The sequence below is a fragment of the Vanellus vanellus genome, assembly GCF_965231255.1.
Source record: "Vanellus vanellus genome assembly, chromosome: 4".
NCBI lineage: Eukaryota > Metazoa > Chordata > Aves > Charadriiformes > Charadriidae > Vanellus > Vanellus vanellus.
The window spans coordinates 51,115,191-51,134,467 of NC_138909.1; the positions used below are offsets into that span (position 1 = coordinate 51,115,191).

The 19,277-nt window shown below is 40.1% G+C and overlaps 1 protein-coding gene across 2 annotated transcripts in view; it reads left to right on the forward strand.

Annotated features, from left to right (window-relative positions):
* The first annotated feature begins 627 nt into the window (after positions 1-627).
* The window catches only part of MAEA (macrophage erythroblast attacher, E3 ubiquitin ligase), a 54,246-nt gene continuing 35,596 nt past the window's right edge, over positions 628-19,277 (forward strand). For both annotated transcript variants that reach the window (XM_082482912.1, XM_082482913.1), the window contains exons 1-2: positions 628-718; positions 17,871-18,053. In XM_082482912.1, the coding sequence (XP_082339038.1) occupies positions 650-718; positions 17,871-18,053 (252 nt within the window). In that variant the 5' untranslated portion in view covers positions 628-649. The remainder of the gene's footprint in view (positions 719-17,870; positions 18,054-19,277) is intronic.

The following is a 19,277-nucleotide window of genomic DNA, read 5'->3' on the forward strand; positions in this document are numbered from 1 at the left end:
CAACAGCGTTGGCTGGGGGCCCTGCCCATCAAAGTGCTCTCCGCACCGCCTCCTCCGGGCTCCGCCCTGCGTCCCGCCCCTCCCCTTCCCGGACACCTTAGGGGGTGTTAAAACGGCCGTTTTAAGTCACCATCAAAATTTACTTTTAGGTCCCACCTACTGAGCTATGGCGGAGACTCTGATTGGGCCACGGGAAAGCCCTCTCTATCGCGACTGGGTGGCTGGGTGCCCATCACCCCCAAAAATCCCGCCTATCTCGATGCCGTAGCTCCACTTGATTTGTCCGCGCTTCCAGAGGGCCCCGCCCACTCCCGCATCGCTGCCCCATCAGAGGCGGCTTCTCAAGCCCTAAGGCGGTGCCAACGTGCATAAACGGACGTGCGAAAGGGCGGCCCTCATTGGCTAGCGCCTTTCGCCCCGCTTAGTTGCTCTTCCGCCACCACTGTCCCGCGGAGCGTACCACGCCGCCGCGGCGGCAGGGGGAGGTGGGGGGAGGCGCCGTTGGTTCATCCCGTCTCTATTAGGGATGGGGCGGAGGCAGGGCCTTTATTGCCCGTCATGCCGCGCGCGCGCTGTAGGTAGCTCCCTCCGGTCCGGGCTGGGGGAGGGCAGGAGGGGAGGAGGGAGGAGGTTTGGTGCCTAATCCAAGATGGCGGTGCAGGAATCAGCTGCTCAGCTCTCAATGACTTTGAAGGTGCAGGAGTATCCCACTCTCAAGGTGGGTGCTGAGCCTCCCCTCTTCCTCCCCCGGCTCGCAGAAGAGGGGTAAAGCCTCTGGTCTCCCGATGGAACGCCGCCGCGGGGGGAAAGGGGGGGGGGGACGACGACGAGGGCGAGGAGGGCTTGGCGAGCCGGGTTGCCCCCCCCCCCCCCAGCCCCTTCCCTCTCCGCCTCTGGAGCCACCGGCACTGCGACGTGGGGAGGGGTTCGGCCGCCACCGCACAGCTGCCCGCCCGTCCCCCTTTTTTTCCTCCGCTTGACGTCTCGGCTGGTGCCGCTACGGCTTCTCCTCTCTTCCCCTCCCCCTCTGCGGAGGCTTGAGGGACGTGCCTGGAATATGCCTCTCTCCCCCGGGTGCCTTCGTGCCCCGAGGTGAAGGGGGAGGCCCCGGGCCACGCTGGGGACACAGAACGGGGTGGTTGAGAGCTCGGAGGGGCTGGCCGGGGTGGGGGGTGGGGTAAGGGGGGGAAGAGGAGGAGGAGGAGAAGTCGGTTCCTTGTGGCAAGGCGAAGCTGTGGTGGTAGGGGTGATTGGGGGGGGGGGGGGGGGGGGTTAGGGACGTAGGGATGATGGCTCGGGAAGGCCGAGGGTGTCTGTAAGGGCTCATCCCGGATGATTAGCTGAATCTACGTGGCGTTGTTAGGAGACGTGTTAAAGGGGAGGGAGTGGAGGTGGCAGTAGAATATGGTTCCCTGGCTGCTTGGTCGTCCCCCCCCCCCCCCCCCCCCCAAAAGATGGAGTTGAGCTTAAAATATTAAAAAAGGGACAAACGTACTGGAGGAGGCTGCAGGCCTGTCGAGGCGAATGAGCGAAATGCTTACGGTTTGGTAGAAGCGTGGAGTGTGTTCGTTAAGGGACTGAGCCCGTCTGAAGGGTGGTAGTTTCCCAAGGCTGCATAGCTGGTCTTTGGCTTTAACTAGGTATTGTAAAGCAAATGAAGGACTCGGTACTGAGCGTTAAGGTCATCGCCTCTACGGATTGTTGAACTGGAAGGATGATGCTCACGGGAATCAATGGAAACCTTTGTTTGAGGTCTTGTCTTGTGTGTACAGTAGGTCTGCCACATTAACAGCAATAACTGTGGGAGGGACCTAGGAGAAGGATCTCTGTTGCAAAATGCTTGTTTAAATATATCTCATGTCAGTGTATCAACGTTTTTTCATCTAAAGAAGGTGTTTATGCAAAGTGAACTTTGTTGTGCTGAGATCATGCTGTGCTTTCACACACTGAGTACTGTGTGCTCTTTGCAGTGTTTGTTTTGCGGGCTTTCTAGCCGTGTTCTTCTTGTGCCTGTCCTCCTTCTCCACTGTCCTAGCTTTATTCTACATGGTTCCAAGAAGCAGAAGGACAAAGTGTTGATTCCCGTTTTACATATGAAGGCTTCTTTCCGTCATCGTGAAGTACTTTAAAGCTGACAGCATCAGGCTTAAATTTTAAAATAGCTGTAAAGAGTGCTCTAGCACTTTCCACAGCCAGAACAATGTGAAGGCATTTAAAGTTAAGGTGATAATTTTAAGACTGCATTTTAGATGTATTCCAGTTGTTATCACAGCTTTGGTTGTTACATTCCTGAAAAATTACTGGCAGTGAGGATCAGTGAGTTGTTTGTCTTGCTGCTTGTGACTTAAGATGAATTGTCAAGGTGCCAGCCATTTAAAAGGTAGATAATATTTTGGACTAATTCTTTTATTTCTACAAGCATTCCTTTTCCCTGAAAAATTTTAACAAAAATATACATAAGAGAACGGAATGTTGTTTGTAAAGTTGGGAATATAAATAGTAAGAGGGTGAGAAACTCTCATTTTGCTAGCAAAGGTGATGTTTATTGATTCTTCCCAGAATCCATTCAACTTCTGGGTTGTTCCTGTAATCTTTAATAGCATTTTTCATTGTTTAAAAAACCTGCCAGAACAGTGTCTGCTCAAATCTTTTGAATATATCCTCTTAAATGTTCTTAACTGTGAGTCATATATCAAAATATTTTAGTGAGGTGAAACAGCAGCAGGGAGAAATGAAGACTAAGGCTGAAGTCTACTAAAGTAAGTTGATATCTAATCCCATTTTGTTCATTAGCAGGCAGGTGCCTACAAGTCTCTGTGTGACTGAGCTTCTGAATTTTTATTTCCAGTTATTCAAACACTGTGTGTGAAATGAATGTATATAATTTTTATTTTTTTAATTTTGCCCACCAACACTGTAGCTCAGATATTTCTCTTGGCCCTCTGGACACCGGTGATTTTCCCTGATGTGAGAGAAATAGAAAAGATTGTAGACTTGTATTTATATCCTTCCTGTTTCCTCCCTCTAGCTTCCTCATGCCAACATCACTAGATAATAGTTGTGTAATAGCTCTACATTTACAGCATGTTCCACAGAGTGCCTTTCATGTGAAAGAGAGTTTAAAGCTGCAAAGGGAAATCCCTTTTCCATAGCTGAATTGTGGTTGCTGCAGGAGTGGAAATGCTTCAGCCATTCTTCAACAGTTCAGCTCAGGGGAAGTAAATAGACTTCTTCAGCTGAATCTAGGGAAGCTATTTAAGTGGACAAATTAATACTTGAATATTCTCCTCACTCCAGTCCCTTCTCAGGGACAAGAAAGTTGCTAGCTATTCTTCCTCCAGAGTGCTGTGGAATTTTTTTTTATTTTTATTTTTAAACCAAAGAACAACACCACAACCTACTGATAGAGAATTATGCTGGTCTCATCTGAGAGCATGTAACATGAAAGCTGACAATTTAAAAACGAATGAATGCGAACATTGTTGTTGCAGTGCTTTGCTGAGACACTAATAAGCAAGTGATGACAGGAAGCCAGATAGTTCATCCATATCGTTAGAAGTGTGAATAATTATTAAGCTAAACTAGCAAACTGTATGGAGTAAGATCCTGAAGTGGAAGGTGGAAGACCTGAAAGCAAGGATGATCACTTGTGAAAATTTTCCTATCCGGGCTGTTCACTGGCAAATGGTTTAGAGTTAGCTGTACTGTGACTGCTTTAAAAAACAGCTGATCAAAAGGAGAGCTGCAGAAGCATGGAACACTTGTGCACCTTCTCAGAGCTGATGTTTGGCTTTTTTTGTTGGCAGCTGTGGCAGGGGAAATACTGGCAGAAGGTTTAATGAGATACTAATTTCTCATGGCAATACCATGTTTACCTGATTGTTAAAGAGGAGAACAGATAGCAGAACAGGATTATATGAAGTGTATGCTGTTTCTATGCAAAGTCCACAGAATCGCAGAATAGCTGAGGTTAGAAGGGACCTCTGGAGACAGTTTGGTCTGATAGCCTCCCCTCAAAGCAGGGTTGACTAGAGCAGGTTGCTCAGGGCTGTGTCCAGACTGTTATTGTCTCCAAGATGGAGACTCCAGCCTCTCTAGGCAAACCTGTTCCAGTGTTTGACTGCTGTTAGTGTTAAAAAAAAAAAAAAAAAAAAAAATTGTTTACATGGTATTTTCTGTATTTCAATTTGTGCCTGTTGCCTATTGTCCTTTTACTGGGCATTGGTGGGAGTAGTCTGGCTCTGTCTTCGTTATTCCCCCTGTCAGGTAATTATATGCGTTGAGAAGACTTCCCCCAAGCCTTTTCTTCTCAAGGTTAAATAATTCCAGTGCTCTCATTCTGTTTTCATATGCACCAAGGGCACATTGCTGTCTCTTGGGCAACTTGTCCACCAGGACCCCCAGGTTCTATTCTGCAAAGCTGCTTTCCAAGATGTTGGTCTCCAGCAGGTACTGGTGCATGTGGTTGTTTCTTCCCAAGTGTAGGACTTGGCGTTTCCCTCTGTTGAGTTTTGTGCAGTTCTTGTTTGCCCATTTCTCCAGCCTGTTGAGGTCCCTATGCATGGCAACACAACCATCGGGCATATTAACAACTCCTCCGAGTTTTGTATCATCTGCAAACTTTGGAGGTGCACTCTGACCCATCATCTAGGTCACTAATGAAGACGGGAAACAGTTCAGGTCAACTTCTTTTCCCACTGAAGCAGAAAAGGTGCAAGATTAGTTTTTTTGCATAATTGGTTGCACTACTTTATTTTTTCCCATTTATAAGCTTCACTGTAAGTTGCTGGTTTTGAACATAGCTTTGTACTTTGCTATTATGAACCACAGAGTACTTTTGTCAAAGCTTTGAACATATAGCAGCAAAATTTGTTCAGTGAAAGTGGTTCAGGCTGAACTTGAGAAGGACAGAAGTAACAGAACTTGTAACATCTAATGCACTGTCATTACATCAGTATACAAACCAAAAAAATATAGGGCACTTCTAGATCGTTACGCGATTTCTACAGTGCTTTCCATGTAGAAGGTTGACACAATAACCTAAACATGGATAGTAGTAACAGTTGGCTCTGTACTAACTCATTGTGAACAGAGGTATCTCATGCTAAATCCACCTTCAAACTGGGTGCTGTGACTCACCGAGCGTGCACTGAATGTCCATGCCAAGCATTCGTGTGCTGCTGAATAATGCACTTCCTGTTTTGACACATCCTGTGTGCAAGTTGGCAAACAAGCGTGATGTCTTTTGTACTGCTGCTGGTCTCCTGCACTGGGCTCTGTGTGCCGCTGTGTTTTGAGAAAAATCTGATACTGTCAGACTTCAGAAGAAGTTTGATATTGGAAGACCGCTAAAGTAGGAGTTGGCTCCTGTGGGAATCGGTCTCTTTTCCACCCCTGCCCACTCCCTATAAAACACATTTTAAAGCGATGAATGAAGGAGGAAAACACAATAAAAGTAACAGTGTGGCCGTGAGCTAGAGATGTTGCTTGATTATCAGAACTCCAATGTGCCTGTAGGAAAACACTTCAAGAAAAATACTCTCAAACATTTTATGGTAGACCTCCTGTTAGTTTCTTCAAAGTGAATCTTTATCTGATGTTCCAGTTCACAGTTGCAGCATACTTGATTTGTAGTGTTTTCACAGGACAGTGCCCTGTGATCTTGTGGGTTTAGTTTGTGTACGTTTTCTGGTGTAGAAATAATATGTTTGTATGGTAGCTAACATGTTGGGGTCTTTAAATGTTGACATAAAGCAAGAATATCTGTGAAATCTTAGATTCTTTGCATAGTGAATGTTTTCCAAGAGCTGGGACTAAAGATGAGCTTCAAACATTTGCTAGATATCGTAATAGGAAAATGCTTCACAACTTAGTGTGACAGGAGTGGAGCTCTTACTGGCTGTGGTGGACCACCCAGTGTCAGTCTTTCTTATCTGTCTAAACTTCTTCCCGTGGTCTTTCAGTTCAATAGTTCCTACATTAATCAGCATAATAGTGCACCTTTTGGGCCCACAGATTTAGGAAAGTATTGTTTTGGCAGATGGGCATTTGTTATAAGGGCATGCTGGCAAAATCCATCAGTCCTTGTAAACTTAAACTGCCTTCATTGTACACTTGGCGCCCCCATAGTTTACAGCCTGGAGATACACTATATAGGAAGTATTTGCTAATCCAGAATGTGAAATACTCTGTATTACTTAATTACTTACAATACATTATTGCTTATTTAAATAAAGCAAGTTTTTGTTAAGGTATCTTTATTTTGATAGCCAGTAATTTAACTACTTCACAACCTACTTTTGATTCACCTCAGCCTTTTGTCAGTGCTCTGTGGATTACCTTGAGTTAGAAACTAGTGAGAACTAAAGCAAAATAGGTAATATATTGAGTAGAACTTTGGTGATTCATATATTCTGATACAGCTCTGCTGAATGAATAATCCTCAATTATTTGTCCAAGGAGAAATGCTGTCACAGGTTGTTTTGGGAGCAATCTGATTGGAAATGGGATCTCTAGCCTAAAGGCTCCAGCCAGTATCATGGTGTCTGGATTGTGCAAATATACAGGAGGACAATGACCTCTTCCATTTAAAGATGTGATAGTGTGATTAAAATGAACAAATATTTGAAGAAGAAAGAAGGATCAAAACAAATGAAGGGACTTGCTTAGGACACAAACCTTCTGTGTGACCTTAGCTTAGCAACTTGACTGCTTTTTTGGGTAGGGAGGAATGCTTAGGTTTTTGTTAGTACTCAAATATTTCTACTAAAAGGTGAAAAGTGAAGAAATTTCTTTAGAGGCATGAGTCCAAGATGGCAGCTATAAGCAAGTGTAGTGAAAACAACTGGTCCTTGATGTCCCTAGTGTGGCTTTAGATGGGTCTCTAAAATGGCTGTCAATTTGTTTACATAAGAATGGAAGACAGTTTTATATAACTGTAAAATGTTTTTTTTAAAGCATTTAATTTTGTTGTTGGAAGCCTTTGTTCAAAAGTTTGTAATGTATTCGGTATTAAGTTACTAGCAGTTTGTGTGAAAGGATAATATTTTGAAGGATTATAATTGCTTCTGTTGAGTAAGTATATATGTAGCAGATGGATAGTCCAAGAATTTTCGCTGCTAATTCTCTCCTGTATTGACATAGCAGCTTTGAATATTATAGTGATATTTTCTTTCTAGACACAGCTGCTCTAGAATAAACAGTACTGTCTTCCTGAGTTGTGAAACTGACATGTTTTTAACTATGGAAAACTACTAGGCTTTACACTTCAAAAACATTGAAATTGTTTTTAAAAATAACTATTTTTTAAAAAATCCAGATAATCTGCAACTGCATTTAGGCTTATGAAATTATTTTGTCTGTTTTGATCTGTATCTTTTGAAGAGTTTATATTAATTCTTGTACCTAATTAAACCTAAATCTAACCATTATTCTAAGCCTCTTATTCCTGAAATACATTTCATTTCCTTTCCTTTAACTTTCTTTTCCTTTTCTGATTTTGCCTAGAACAAGGAAAAAAATACTACTATTTCCAGGCTTTGATAAGAGCTACACATCAGAAGAATTCATTCTGTGAATAAGTGGTGATATAATTTACATTTTGGATGAGTTCAGTGACAAATAATGATGCTGACTCAATTCTGAAATAATCCAAGAGTTATAGAGGAAGAAATACAGTGTATAAAAAAAAAAAATACAGAATTTCAGTAATTCTGTATGGAAATGCTTGACTGTTATTGGTTGAAAATTTGCGGTAGTTTATTGTACCCTGCTTCGTGTGTCATGGATGTCCTCTACTTTATGTTTTGTTGAAGCAGAGCATGGTGATCTAATTTAGTCTCAAGGAAGCAGCTTAATGCTTCAAGGTGTTTCTTGCTCAGTTTACCTTCTCTCAACACTGGTTGTTTATTAAAACTATTTAGGAGATGCTTAATTTTTCTTCTGTATTCCCATACTTCCTCTTTCTTCTTGCATAAAGTAGAGCTAAGTTGTTTTTGCTTCTGTGTTTTTTGAAAGACACTTTCATCACTGCACTTCTCTCTCTTTTTTTTTTTTTTTTTTTTTTTTTTTTTTTACCCAATCTGTCTGTGGCTAGACTTAATTTCATATAAGGGTGCAATATATGGCATTTGAAAAAGCTTATTTATACCTCAGAAAGCCTTCAACTGAATTATCTTGGAGACCTGTAGATTCATACAAATCTCTGGTGCTTTTCAGGTGTTATAAGCTAACACAATTGAGGAGAGGAAGCACATCATTTTTCTGACCCTTGAAAGGAGAGCATAGTTCTGTAATGGTTCCCCCCACCTAATCTGGTAGGACTCTTGTTTTATTTTGCTTTAAACTTTTTTTTCTTCTCACTAGTTATCTGACTTCATGTACTTGAAAAGATTTTTAAAAAATCCATTTCAAATTCCTTCCTGCCCATGATTCAGTTCATTTGAAAAGATACACAATGTTTGTGTTTAAAGAAATTCTACAATTTATGTGGCAAGGAGTTGCTTTCAGTATGAGCTTGTAATGTTGAAGAAGGGTGATTAACATAGACATCAGTAAAATCAGGATATATAGTTAAAACTTCCCTGCATATGAGTTGGTACTGCTGTCAAGTTAGACCTGATTAATTTCTTTCTCCAAAATACAGGAGGAAATCGGATATTCTTCTACAGGATTGGAAACCTATGTAAAAGATGTTTGTTGCTGTTGTCTGAACTGTTTTCTGTGAAAGTCAGTTTTTAGAAAATAAACCTTTGAAAATTCATCTTAACAGGAGACTGGGGAATGATTAGTGGTCTTACTTTCACCGCCAAATAATTCTTCCTTCAATTGTGATGGCTTTTTTGAAGTATCACTTGTACTCTATAATTTTTAACAACCAAATGATAGCTATACAAACTGGTTTTTACTTTCTATTTCTTTCTGCTACACCTAAACTAGTTTCCTATATGCAGTCACTGTGGGGTAGAAACTCTTTTTGATTAATGTTGTGGTCTGAAAGAAATTGTTTTGATTTTAGTTTCCACTTTTATTTGGAATTCTTTAGGCTTGAATCGGCATAAGTAAAGAAGGAATCTAGCCTATGTTGTAGGCTGTGACCTGATCAGTTTGAGAACTGGTGTGCTAAGGGTCTAGTGTAAGGCTAAAGACTTGTGGGAGGACGAAGGCTTACATTTTTCACAAAACTTCAATTAGGAAATAAACACATGCAATTCAATCTTTCAGTGTTACTGTGTACCAGTTAGGAAAACTTGTGGACAGTATCAGCATTTAAAGTTTCACGCAGTAGCCATTACATTTTAGCCTAACATCCTATATCTCTAAAGGAGTAGAAATGCAGGATGTAACACTCTATAAATAAGCTTGTTTTGGCTTAGGGAAAATCTTTCTTCTGCGCCCAGTCTTCCCTGTAATTCTCTGGAAATTGATAAATACTGGTAAACACATTTTTCCTGAAGTAGTCTGAGGATCTTTTTGGATAGCTGTGGAAGAAAGACAAAGTAGAAGACTTTGTTTCAGTGCTTCTACTTTCTTAAGTAAAATTTTAGTGACATTCTTAATACATCCAGTTTACTTTTCCCTTCTAACCAATGGCTTATTGATGCAGAAATACTATCCAGACTAATCAGATATGGAATAATGTACATCAGTTAATGTGACTTTTAAAAAGGAAAGTTATGCCATGCAAAGATATTGGATGTCTATGTTTAAAAAAAGCAGAAAGAGGTGGTGGTAGATTTGGTTGAGAGTTTATTTGTATTAGTGAATGTTTTCTGGAAGTTTCCCTTACCAGGAACTCTTGAAAGAAAGAAGACAGAAGTCTATGTGGAGAGGTAACCGGGCAAGATAAGAAACAAACATCAAGATTTAGTAGCCAACCTCTTTAGTGGAAGAAGGTTAGTGTTAGTGTTCTGCTAGCATCTCTGCCAGTACTGCTGATGTTCAGCTGTTTGAACAGCCTGGAAGAGGGAGAGTGAATGCTGAGATGATCCAGTTTCCTTGATGGCACTAAGGTAATCGAGGTATTACAGGTACAACCCAGGTGTGAAACATCAGAGGAATAATGAGAGACTGAATGGGTATTAAAATAAATTAAATTCAATATAGACAAGTGTAGTGTGATACAGTTTTTAGGGTATGGTGGAAAGAAAAACAATATATGCAATAACTGAATCGGAAATGATCATTGTCGCTCAGTGGGATCTTGGGGATTGTAGTGAGTATTTTCTGCGAACGATAGGTTAATGTTGACAAACTTAGGATGAAACTATTGCAAAAGGGAAGTATGAAGAACCTCATTAGGTAGCAATGAAAATCCATGGTTTCTTCTTCTCTCAAGTAGTACGAGTTACTCTTATTTTCTGCCTTTCCTCATCCTAAAAAAGGATATAGTAGAACTGGAAAATGTCTACAGAAGGGCAAGAATTATTAGAGATAAGGAATGGCTGTCTTCAAAGAATGGTTTAGAAAGAGCCTCTTCAATCTCAAGAGACATGAGAGGCATAGGAGAGAGTGAATGTTCCCTTTTCTTTCCTCAAAGAGAAAACCAAAAGCATTTCAAATTAGGCTAGCAGTTGACAAGTCCAAAACAAGGAGTGTTTCTTCACACGTTTGGTGAGGATGTGAAATGTCTCGCCACAGGATGTTGCAGTGCTAAAATTCTACAGGTCAACACCAACCAGCAGAGTTCATGGGTGAGAAACACCCTGTGGTGCCTGTGCTATAAAACTGCCACCTCTGTCTCAAGAACCCCAAAGAGACTATTTGGGATTAGTAATTTTGTTCTGTTCTTGGCTTTTTTTTTTTTTTTTTTTTCTCCAAGTGCCATCCCCTTTCTGGATGTTGTCAGAGAAAGGGTAGTGAGAGAGGAGGGACTTTTGGTCTTACCTGGTATGGCCATTCATATTTTCACGTGGAGATGAGTTTGGTGTCTAAATTAGCAATGGGGTTCTGTAATCCAGGCTCTTTCTGCGTGAATTCATAAAATTAAAGTAGGGAAGGACCTCTGTAGACAGTGTAGTTCAGGCTTCTGCTCAAATCTGGGCTAACTTCAAAGCTAATTTGATTTGCTCAGGGTCCTGCCTAGTTCTGAAGGCTTCCAAGGGTGGAGACTCCAACCCCTTCTGGGCTGCTGTTTCAGTGTTTACCAACTCCTCTGATTAAAATATTTTTTTCCTTATGTCCAGCTGGAATTTTCTTTGCTGCCAGTTGTCAACTCTGCCTCCTTCCTTTTTTCTCTGTAACTTGGTGTAAAGTCGGGTGAGCTCTTATCTATGCCCTTCACCTTTAGGTAGTGGAAGACTTTTATCAGATTGTACTGCTCCCAACTCCCTGTAGACATCTCTTCTACAAATGAAACAAGCCTGCTCCTCTCAACCTCTCTTTGGATTTTGTATCTTCCAAACAGCTAACTATCATGGTGGTAGTCTTCTGGATTCTTTCCAGTTTGTCAACATCTCTTTTGTGGGGGGAAAGGAAGCTTGTGGGGTGTCCTGAAGGCCACGCTCAGTATTCCAGATGAGTGCTGAGCATAGAGAAGAATTGCTCCTCTCAACCCACTGCCTTTAGTCTTGCCAATGCAGCCTGATATGTGGTTAACTTTCATTGCCACAAGACTCTGTTGCTGTTTCATGTCCAACCTGCTGTCCATCAGAACGTCAACATCTTTTTCTGCAGAAGTGGTCCTAGCCAGTTATGCCACAGCCTGTGCTAATGGATGGGGTAGTTTTGTGCCACATGCAGGGCTCCCTTTTTTGCCTTAATTGCATTTCATAAAGTTGTTTGTGTGTTTCTCCAGCTTGTTATTTCTTCTGAAGAGCAGCTCTGCCACCCAGCATTATCAAGCACTCTACCAGTTTGTCATTCTCTGTGAGTTTTCTGCTTGTGTATTCTGTTCCATAGTGTAGGCAGTTGAAGAAAGCATGTATGTTGGAGCTGATAACATTCCTTGGGAGTGAAGCAGTACTTGCAATTGGCCATCAGGTAGATTTTGAACAACTGACCATTATTCTTTGAGCCTCGATGTCCATTCAGTCCCTAACACGTGTTGTATTCCAGCCATTCAGTCCCTGTCTCCCCAGTATGTCCACAAATGTAATGTGGGAGACCATGTCAAAAACCTCACTAAACTTAGCATGAAAGACTGCCAGTGCATTCCTCTGAGGTAGTCATTTCATGACTGGCTTGACAGTGCTGTCAAGCAAATCTAACCTGGCGATTACCAGTCAATTTTATGAGATTGGAAATGGCTTCCATCTCTGGATTATTTTTCCATAGCTTTCCCAAGAACTAAGATAAGGCCTGTAGTTTCCATGACATTCCAACTTCTCTTTTTGGAAGAGAGGCCAGAAACTTGCCCTTTTCAGTCATTGCAGACTTTCCATATTCACCATGACGTTTCAGAGATGATAGCAGCTTTACAGTGTCATTGGTGAGCTCCCTCCCTTCTGGTCCTATGTACCTGTATATCTTCAGCTTGCTTTAGACTTCTTGTGTGAATTCTACCTCTGCCCCCAGACTCAGTTGCTCATACGTGATCAGGAAAGGCTTAGGAGAAGACCTTACCGGTAAAGACAAAGGCGGCAGTTAGTACTGAGACTTTCTGTTGTCCTTTGTTGCTAGGTCACAAACTCAATTCTGTAGATGCTTTTCTTTATCTTCCTTATGCTGCTCATCTCCCTATAAAGTCCTTGTAATTAAAATTGCTTATGACTTTGAACGCTAGCTGAATAAAGTGGATGTATATGTTGGCCATGATGGTAGCAAGGGTTGGATTTCTAGCTGTGACTCAGAATGCTTTTCCTCCATCATGGCTCGAGGACTACAACACCTCTGCAAAGAAGATCATGCCATAATTCATATTTCTTTTGTTATCTTGTACTTTATCTCAGGCAGAGTGCCCTTCAACAGTGTATGTCTCTACTTTGTTTGGAAACCCCAGGCGCTGAGTGAGTCTGTGTGTCTGCCATAGAAGCTGCGAGTGTGCATTGAGGCTAAAACATTGCCACATTCTCGAGATGCCATTAAGCTGCTTAGTGGAATTCAAGGTGCTAAAATCAGCATAAGAAGTCCAGTCTGGTTGTCTGATTCCCACCAACTTAAATACCATTGAAGTAGTGGAGATTTTTAAGCTTTGATCACTGTAATTAATGAACTTCTTTGAGGGGAAAACATTTTGCATTCTGCTCTCCCTTACTATATTGTTAAAGGCGATAGAAGGTATGTTCTTGTGGCACGTTTTTTAAAACAAATTTTCTCTGAGCCTGTAGACAAAAGCGTGGGCTGAGGTGAGAGTACTTATGGGCAGTCTGTTTCCATATATTCAATTTATGGATGGAGTACTAAGTGTGCATGTAGATACATTTAGAAAACCTTAAGAAGAAAAGAAAAATTAAGTATCATTAAAATGTTGATAATGAATGTAAAAGCAAAGGTAGATGTGTGTTGTGGGATGCTGTGTATAGGATTGACTGGTCTAACTTGATATTATTTGTTTCTTTAAATATTTTTTTACAGACTGAGAATAAACACTTGAAGTATATACAGTTTGCTAACCATCAGGATACAATACATGCAGGCAGTTAATACTTGCTTTTTTTTCTAGCTTTAATATGTATTCAGAAAAATCAAGCAAATGGTATCATTTAGTAATAAAGGTTTGACTGAAAAATTAATTTTGATGGAAATACATTTAGTAGATAACATCACTATATTTAAGGGTATTTCAAGTTAAATTTGTGGCTTATTAGAAGAAAAATTACATACAGTTGCACAATTTGAATAGTTTTAGCCACTTCATAATTTTAGAACTTCATAATTTTTAGAACTAGTCAGTCTTGCCTTGGTACCTTATTTGCTGGAAGAGGACTGTGTTTGGGCTGAAGGTCAGAGAGTTAACATCACAGTTGAGTTCCTAATTGTAAGCTTAAAAACTGCCTCTGACGTTCTTAGCTTTGGTGTTTTCTACTCCTGCCATTCAACTGAGCAACCTAGGTATAGCTCTCATGGCAGTCCTTCCTCCTCTTCCACCAGTTCAAGCTTTTAGACCCCAAAGTATTCTCTCCTAAGTCTTGTCTCCACAGCTGGAGGTTGTTGGAGCATTTTCTGGGACAGCACACCAGAGTTTTCTGGCTTTCTAAAACCAGAGTGAAGTAACTCGTGAAATGAAGAAAATACTTAGGTCAGGTTATTCAGTTGTCTCTGCCCCTCTGTTAGCACTTAGCACCTGGAAACAGTCACGCTAGACTTGCAGAAGCCTCCAGTCAAGCAGACTTTCCTTCACATCACAGTGGCAAAATTTTGATCTTTGAAAAACTTATTAATGTAATTTTACCTCTTGTGTAGAGTGTTTTAACTTAAGCCAAATTCCTTTTCATTATGTTTAAGTTTGACCAGGTTTAGTACATGCTTAAATTGAATAATGTGTCTGCAGCTGGGGAAGCTGATGGACAAAAGAAGCAGAATCTATTTAGTAACACTGGATTTAAATGCTCACTGATATTTTACATCTCTCCTTTGAGTACTCTTGTATGCTCATGTTATGCACCAAATAAGGTGTGGTTTTTCAAGCTCTAATGAGTAGGACAAGTTGGTATTGTGCTTTTACACAATACCTTCTGGTCAGTTCTTGCCACTCTATTTCAATTTTTTTTTTTCAATGTTTAGTAGCTGGTTATCATTTTTTCCTTAACGTAATGCTTCTCTAGGCCGAGTTCTATAGGCCACACTTGTCCTTAAAGAATAACTGTGTAATCCAGGCTGGTCACAGAATGGTACTGGCAGTAAAAATTGGAAGTCTCTAATAGGCTTGTGGCTGCTAATGATATGTAAATTTTGCAGCTGTCTCTTGGCCCAAAGCGTGTGGTGTCCACTGTTTTATCACTGTGGTACCTGAAAATTAAAGCAAACCAAAATTAAGAATTTTTAGAATGACATTTTCCAGAGCATTGTTTTTTACGTTTTCATTCCATTTACTGTCCTTATCAAAGGTAAAAAAAAAAAACCAAACCCAAAACTATTGGTACAGTGCCTGTCCCTTTTGAATAGTTCTTTGGGAAAGCAAACCAGTACTGGGGAATGAAGTCTGTTTTGGAGCATAGAAGCTGTATGAGTAACAAAAGAACCATTGGATCAAGATGCAGCCTATATAAGATGCCATCTCAGTAAGGAAGGTAGCAGTTGAGATTTCTTAATTTTGGCATTCATAGAATCTAGTCCTGTAAAGTAAGTGTAAAAGCTATACCTGGATACAATTTAGAAATTCTCTAAAAACTGGTGCCTATATAATAAGAAACAAATGCCCATGCAAATTATGAAAAACTCTGAAGAGTTTTTCAGTTGTGTAAATGATTTTATTGTACTTTTATAGTAATTTCTCATGTTATTGCACACTAAAATTATGTTTAGCAATATATTTATTTGTATTTACTTTCAAAGTATAGTAAAACAGTTCAACTCCTAGCCTCTTCCACACAGGACATTCAGATCTTTTAGGGGGGAGGGAAAAAAAAAATGGATAAAACGAGATTCAAAAACCTGTTGCACCTAGACACAGCATAAGTGATATATAACGATGCCAGCTGAAAATGAAAGTCCAATTGTTCTAAATGTCATATGAACACAGACTGTGCCAGAAATTTGCACGCTAAAGAGACAGAGCATGGGAAACGGGAAGTGCTATTGCTTTTGTGTGCAGATAAGAAACTAGGGAAAAGGGAGATTAAAACTAAGATATTTTTTTTTCAGACTGACTATATCTGTGTCCAGTTCAACTGACTGATCAAAATGTAACAAAACCACTTTTTTGTGGTCAAACAGATACCCCAAATCAACAGTAACTTCTGAAAGTCTTGACTGACGTAGCTTTTCAGTGTGGTGTGGAAAGCTGATAGGCAAGTACTTGCAGAAATTAAATTCAGTAGATGCAAGTAACTGAAGGAAACGTGTTTTTCAGTGAACAGCAGGAAAAATGCAGGGGGGTGGGAAAGGGAAGAAGTTGACTTAATGCTGTCTGGCATCAAGTCTTTGAACATGGAAGCTCAGTTCCAAGTCCAAAGCATGAGATGTCAAAATAATGCATCCCCCCCCCCATTCTATCTATGGGGCTTTAAAACCTTTTATCTTTTTTTGTGGAAATGGAGAAAGGAAATAAGCGCTAAAGAAGGAATGAAAGATAGTTATATAGACAATTAAGTAGGTATTGAAGCCTATTAATTGTGATGTTCTGTGTGGTTTGAGGTTTTTGTCGGGGTGGTGCTGGGATTTTAGGGGAGGATGCATAAGGAAAATAGTTTTAACTTGATACTTCCTGTGGTAAAGGCTCGTTCTGTCACTTGTTTAGGTCTTAGTTTGAGATGCCAAAAAACATTAAATAGATCATTTCAGTCTTTCTGAGAGGAAGAGGAGCCCTTTCATATCTTATTAGGAGTATCTTTGTGCTATACTTCTACTACAAATAAGAACAACCTATTGTAGGTCATACAAAGTCTTGGAAAGCAAGTACTTTGGCTCACCTTCCTTACTCTGAACCTAAGCTGTTTATCAGTGCATCTCTCATGGTGAATTGCAATGGTTATGTAGTAACCTGTCTCCTAATAGAGCCCAAAAGGAGAGTGGACCCTGGGGATACTTTCTTGCATGCAAATGATTAGAAGGAAGAAAATGGAGGCAATCTTGATATAATTGATTGGAAGTGATATACTTGAAAGATATGTAATCAAACATATACGTGATATGTACCAAACAGAACACTGATTTGCATTTCCTGTTTTACCTTTAATATGTATAATCTGATTGCTAGCTAAATTATGCTTTTGATTAATGGAAAAGCAATCAAGATTATCATAACTACCTGAAGGAACTTATCATGGACTTTTTCAAGATAAAAGAAGAGGATGAATTAAGTGTGTAACACTGGAATGTTTTTAGTTCTAAAATTCCTGTTTCCATGGAGTAATAGAACTTCCTGTCTAAATTGCTTATGCTCTCCCTGTGGTGGAACAACATGATGGAAGCAGCTTAACTTTACTGTAAGCTTTCCCCAAATCATTCAGTACCCTAAAATTTGACCAGGCTGTAGTCTACTATAAGTGTGTCCTTAGTGGCTGTCAGTAGCGGTTTTGATATGGCTGTCCCATACAAGGCATGGGACAAGTAGGACAGGAGGCCTCTGAGACTGGTTGGTCTCTAAGTTAAGGAATGGAGCCTTAGAGGAATTTAACAAACTTAGCCATACGGTGTAGGCTTTTTCTGCTAAAAGAAAACTTGCTTGGAGTTTCTCTTAGCATTCATTATAGTCCTACTGGAATTAATATTAAAAAGTAGTCCTTCATGGGCAGAAGTAGGTAGGAGACCTATTAGATTTCCTGAATAACCATTGGTGTACTATGTATAAAATTTTCAGTAGCCAATATGCATTATACATGCGTTTTCAAAGGTAACTTTCTCTTTTATTAACTCCTGGAGGAGAGAAACATAAGCTTAAAAAGTCATGTTCTGAAGGGTGGTCTCTTATTTGCAGTTAACTTGTAGCTTTCCTTTTTTAGATACACATTTGTCTTCGCTTTCTGTTCTCCCTGAATTGTTTCCATCAGTGCTTGCTGCAGTCAAAGCAGGATAGGTGAAACTGGTATCAGAAAAGAATCAACCAGCTTTTATTTCCTGTCACTGTTTTTTCATAATCTGAAGTGTTAGCCCCTTGCTGAGCCAGCTTAAATAAGCGCTTAGATATGAGAATGCAAGTTCAGTGTCCTCTAGTGTCCTGGAACCTAGGTGTTCTTCTGACTGCATCAGATAAAATTGTCAGTCTCTTTAAACTCTGGAAGACCTGACTTTTTTAAAACAGAAATTCTAATGACTTGATATTTCTCATTTAGGTGCCATACGAAACACTGAACAAACGGTTTCGAGCCGCACAGAAAAACATTGATCGAGAAACTAGCCACGTTACCATGGTTGTGGCAGAGCTGGAGAAGACGCTGAGCAGTTGTCCTGCTGTGGATTCAGTTGTTAGTCTCCTGGATGGAGTAGTTGAAAAACTCAGTGTTCTGAAGCGAAAGGTAAGTGGTGTTCCACCTTGTTACTGCTTTGTCTTTAAAAAGTTAACAGAAGTAGTTTTCTGCCATGCTGTTTGTTTGGATTTCCTTTTCAAAATATAGATATTACTGGCACTGTAAACAGAGGCCATAGAATGCATAGCAGAACATCAAAATTACTGTATCTTGCTTCATTGTGCTTATGAAACATGACTTGGGTGTTCCATGACTAAGTTTAACAAACCTCTGTTAAGAGGTAAAATTAATACATATTTGTGGTGCTGAAAAGGAATTTCTCTACCCACAGAAAAGAAATAGTAGCAAAATATTGTTTTGTATCAATTCCTTCTTGTCTAACGGAAAGGTTTGTGTGGTGTCATTAATTGATCACTTGACGAGCAACAACAGGTAGAAGATGATTCTGAAAAATGTTTAAACTCTGGGGAGCGGGGCATGGGTGAGCAGGTGTAGTTGTATGCAGTATTGAGGCTTCTTTGCAGAAGAAAGTGCAAGTTGCCCTGGATTGTTACTTGAATGTTTTTTATAAACACTAAACTTGCAATTTGGAGGTTCCTAGGGAATATTACTAAAAGCATTTTAAAAATAGTTTAGCAGGATATTCTGCTTCTAGCTGTTAAGCTTGAACACTGGTATGAAATACAGCCAAACTTTCATGCTTTTACTACCTCTTTCTAAGAAGAATGAGTTAAAAACATAAACTATATAGTAGAAGCCATCCTTATTTTGGATGGGAATATTACTCATCCTGAGACTCATCAGAACATTTACTTGAAACAAATCTTGCAGAAAAATGAAAATAGCTCTGTTGCCTGGCTTTAGAGCAGTGCCTCTCCAAAAATAAATAGATGAAACAAATGGTAGCAGAGTCATTTCATTAAAACTTAAATGAAATAACCAACAGATATAAATCTTGAGACTATATTAAGTGAAGCGTCAAAATACCTTGGAGGTTCGTAACATGAAAATAACAGTGTCATGTATGATGATTTGGGGTTTTCTGCTTGAACAGGTTAGCTAGGTGTTGAAAAGCTGTTCTGCAAAAGACTTCATAAATCTAATTGCTATTTTCATCTTTGGTTTGTGAGACAGAGGTCTTGAAGGATGTTTTCTTCACTTCTCTCTTACAGAAAGAAATTACTGCTATTTCTGAAAGAGGTGTTAGATTTTGCTTGTAGGTGTGTAGTAAAGATGTGGAGGAGTAAGTTATTTGTTAAATCTTTGCTGAGT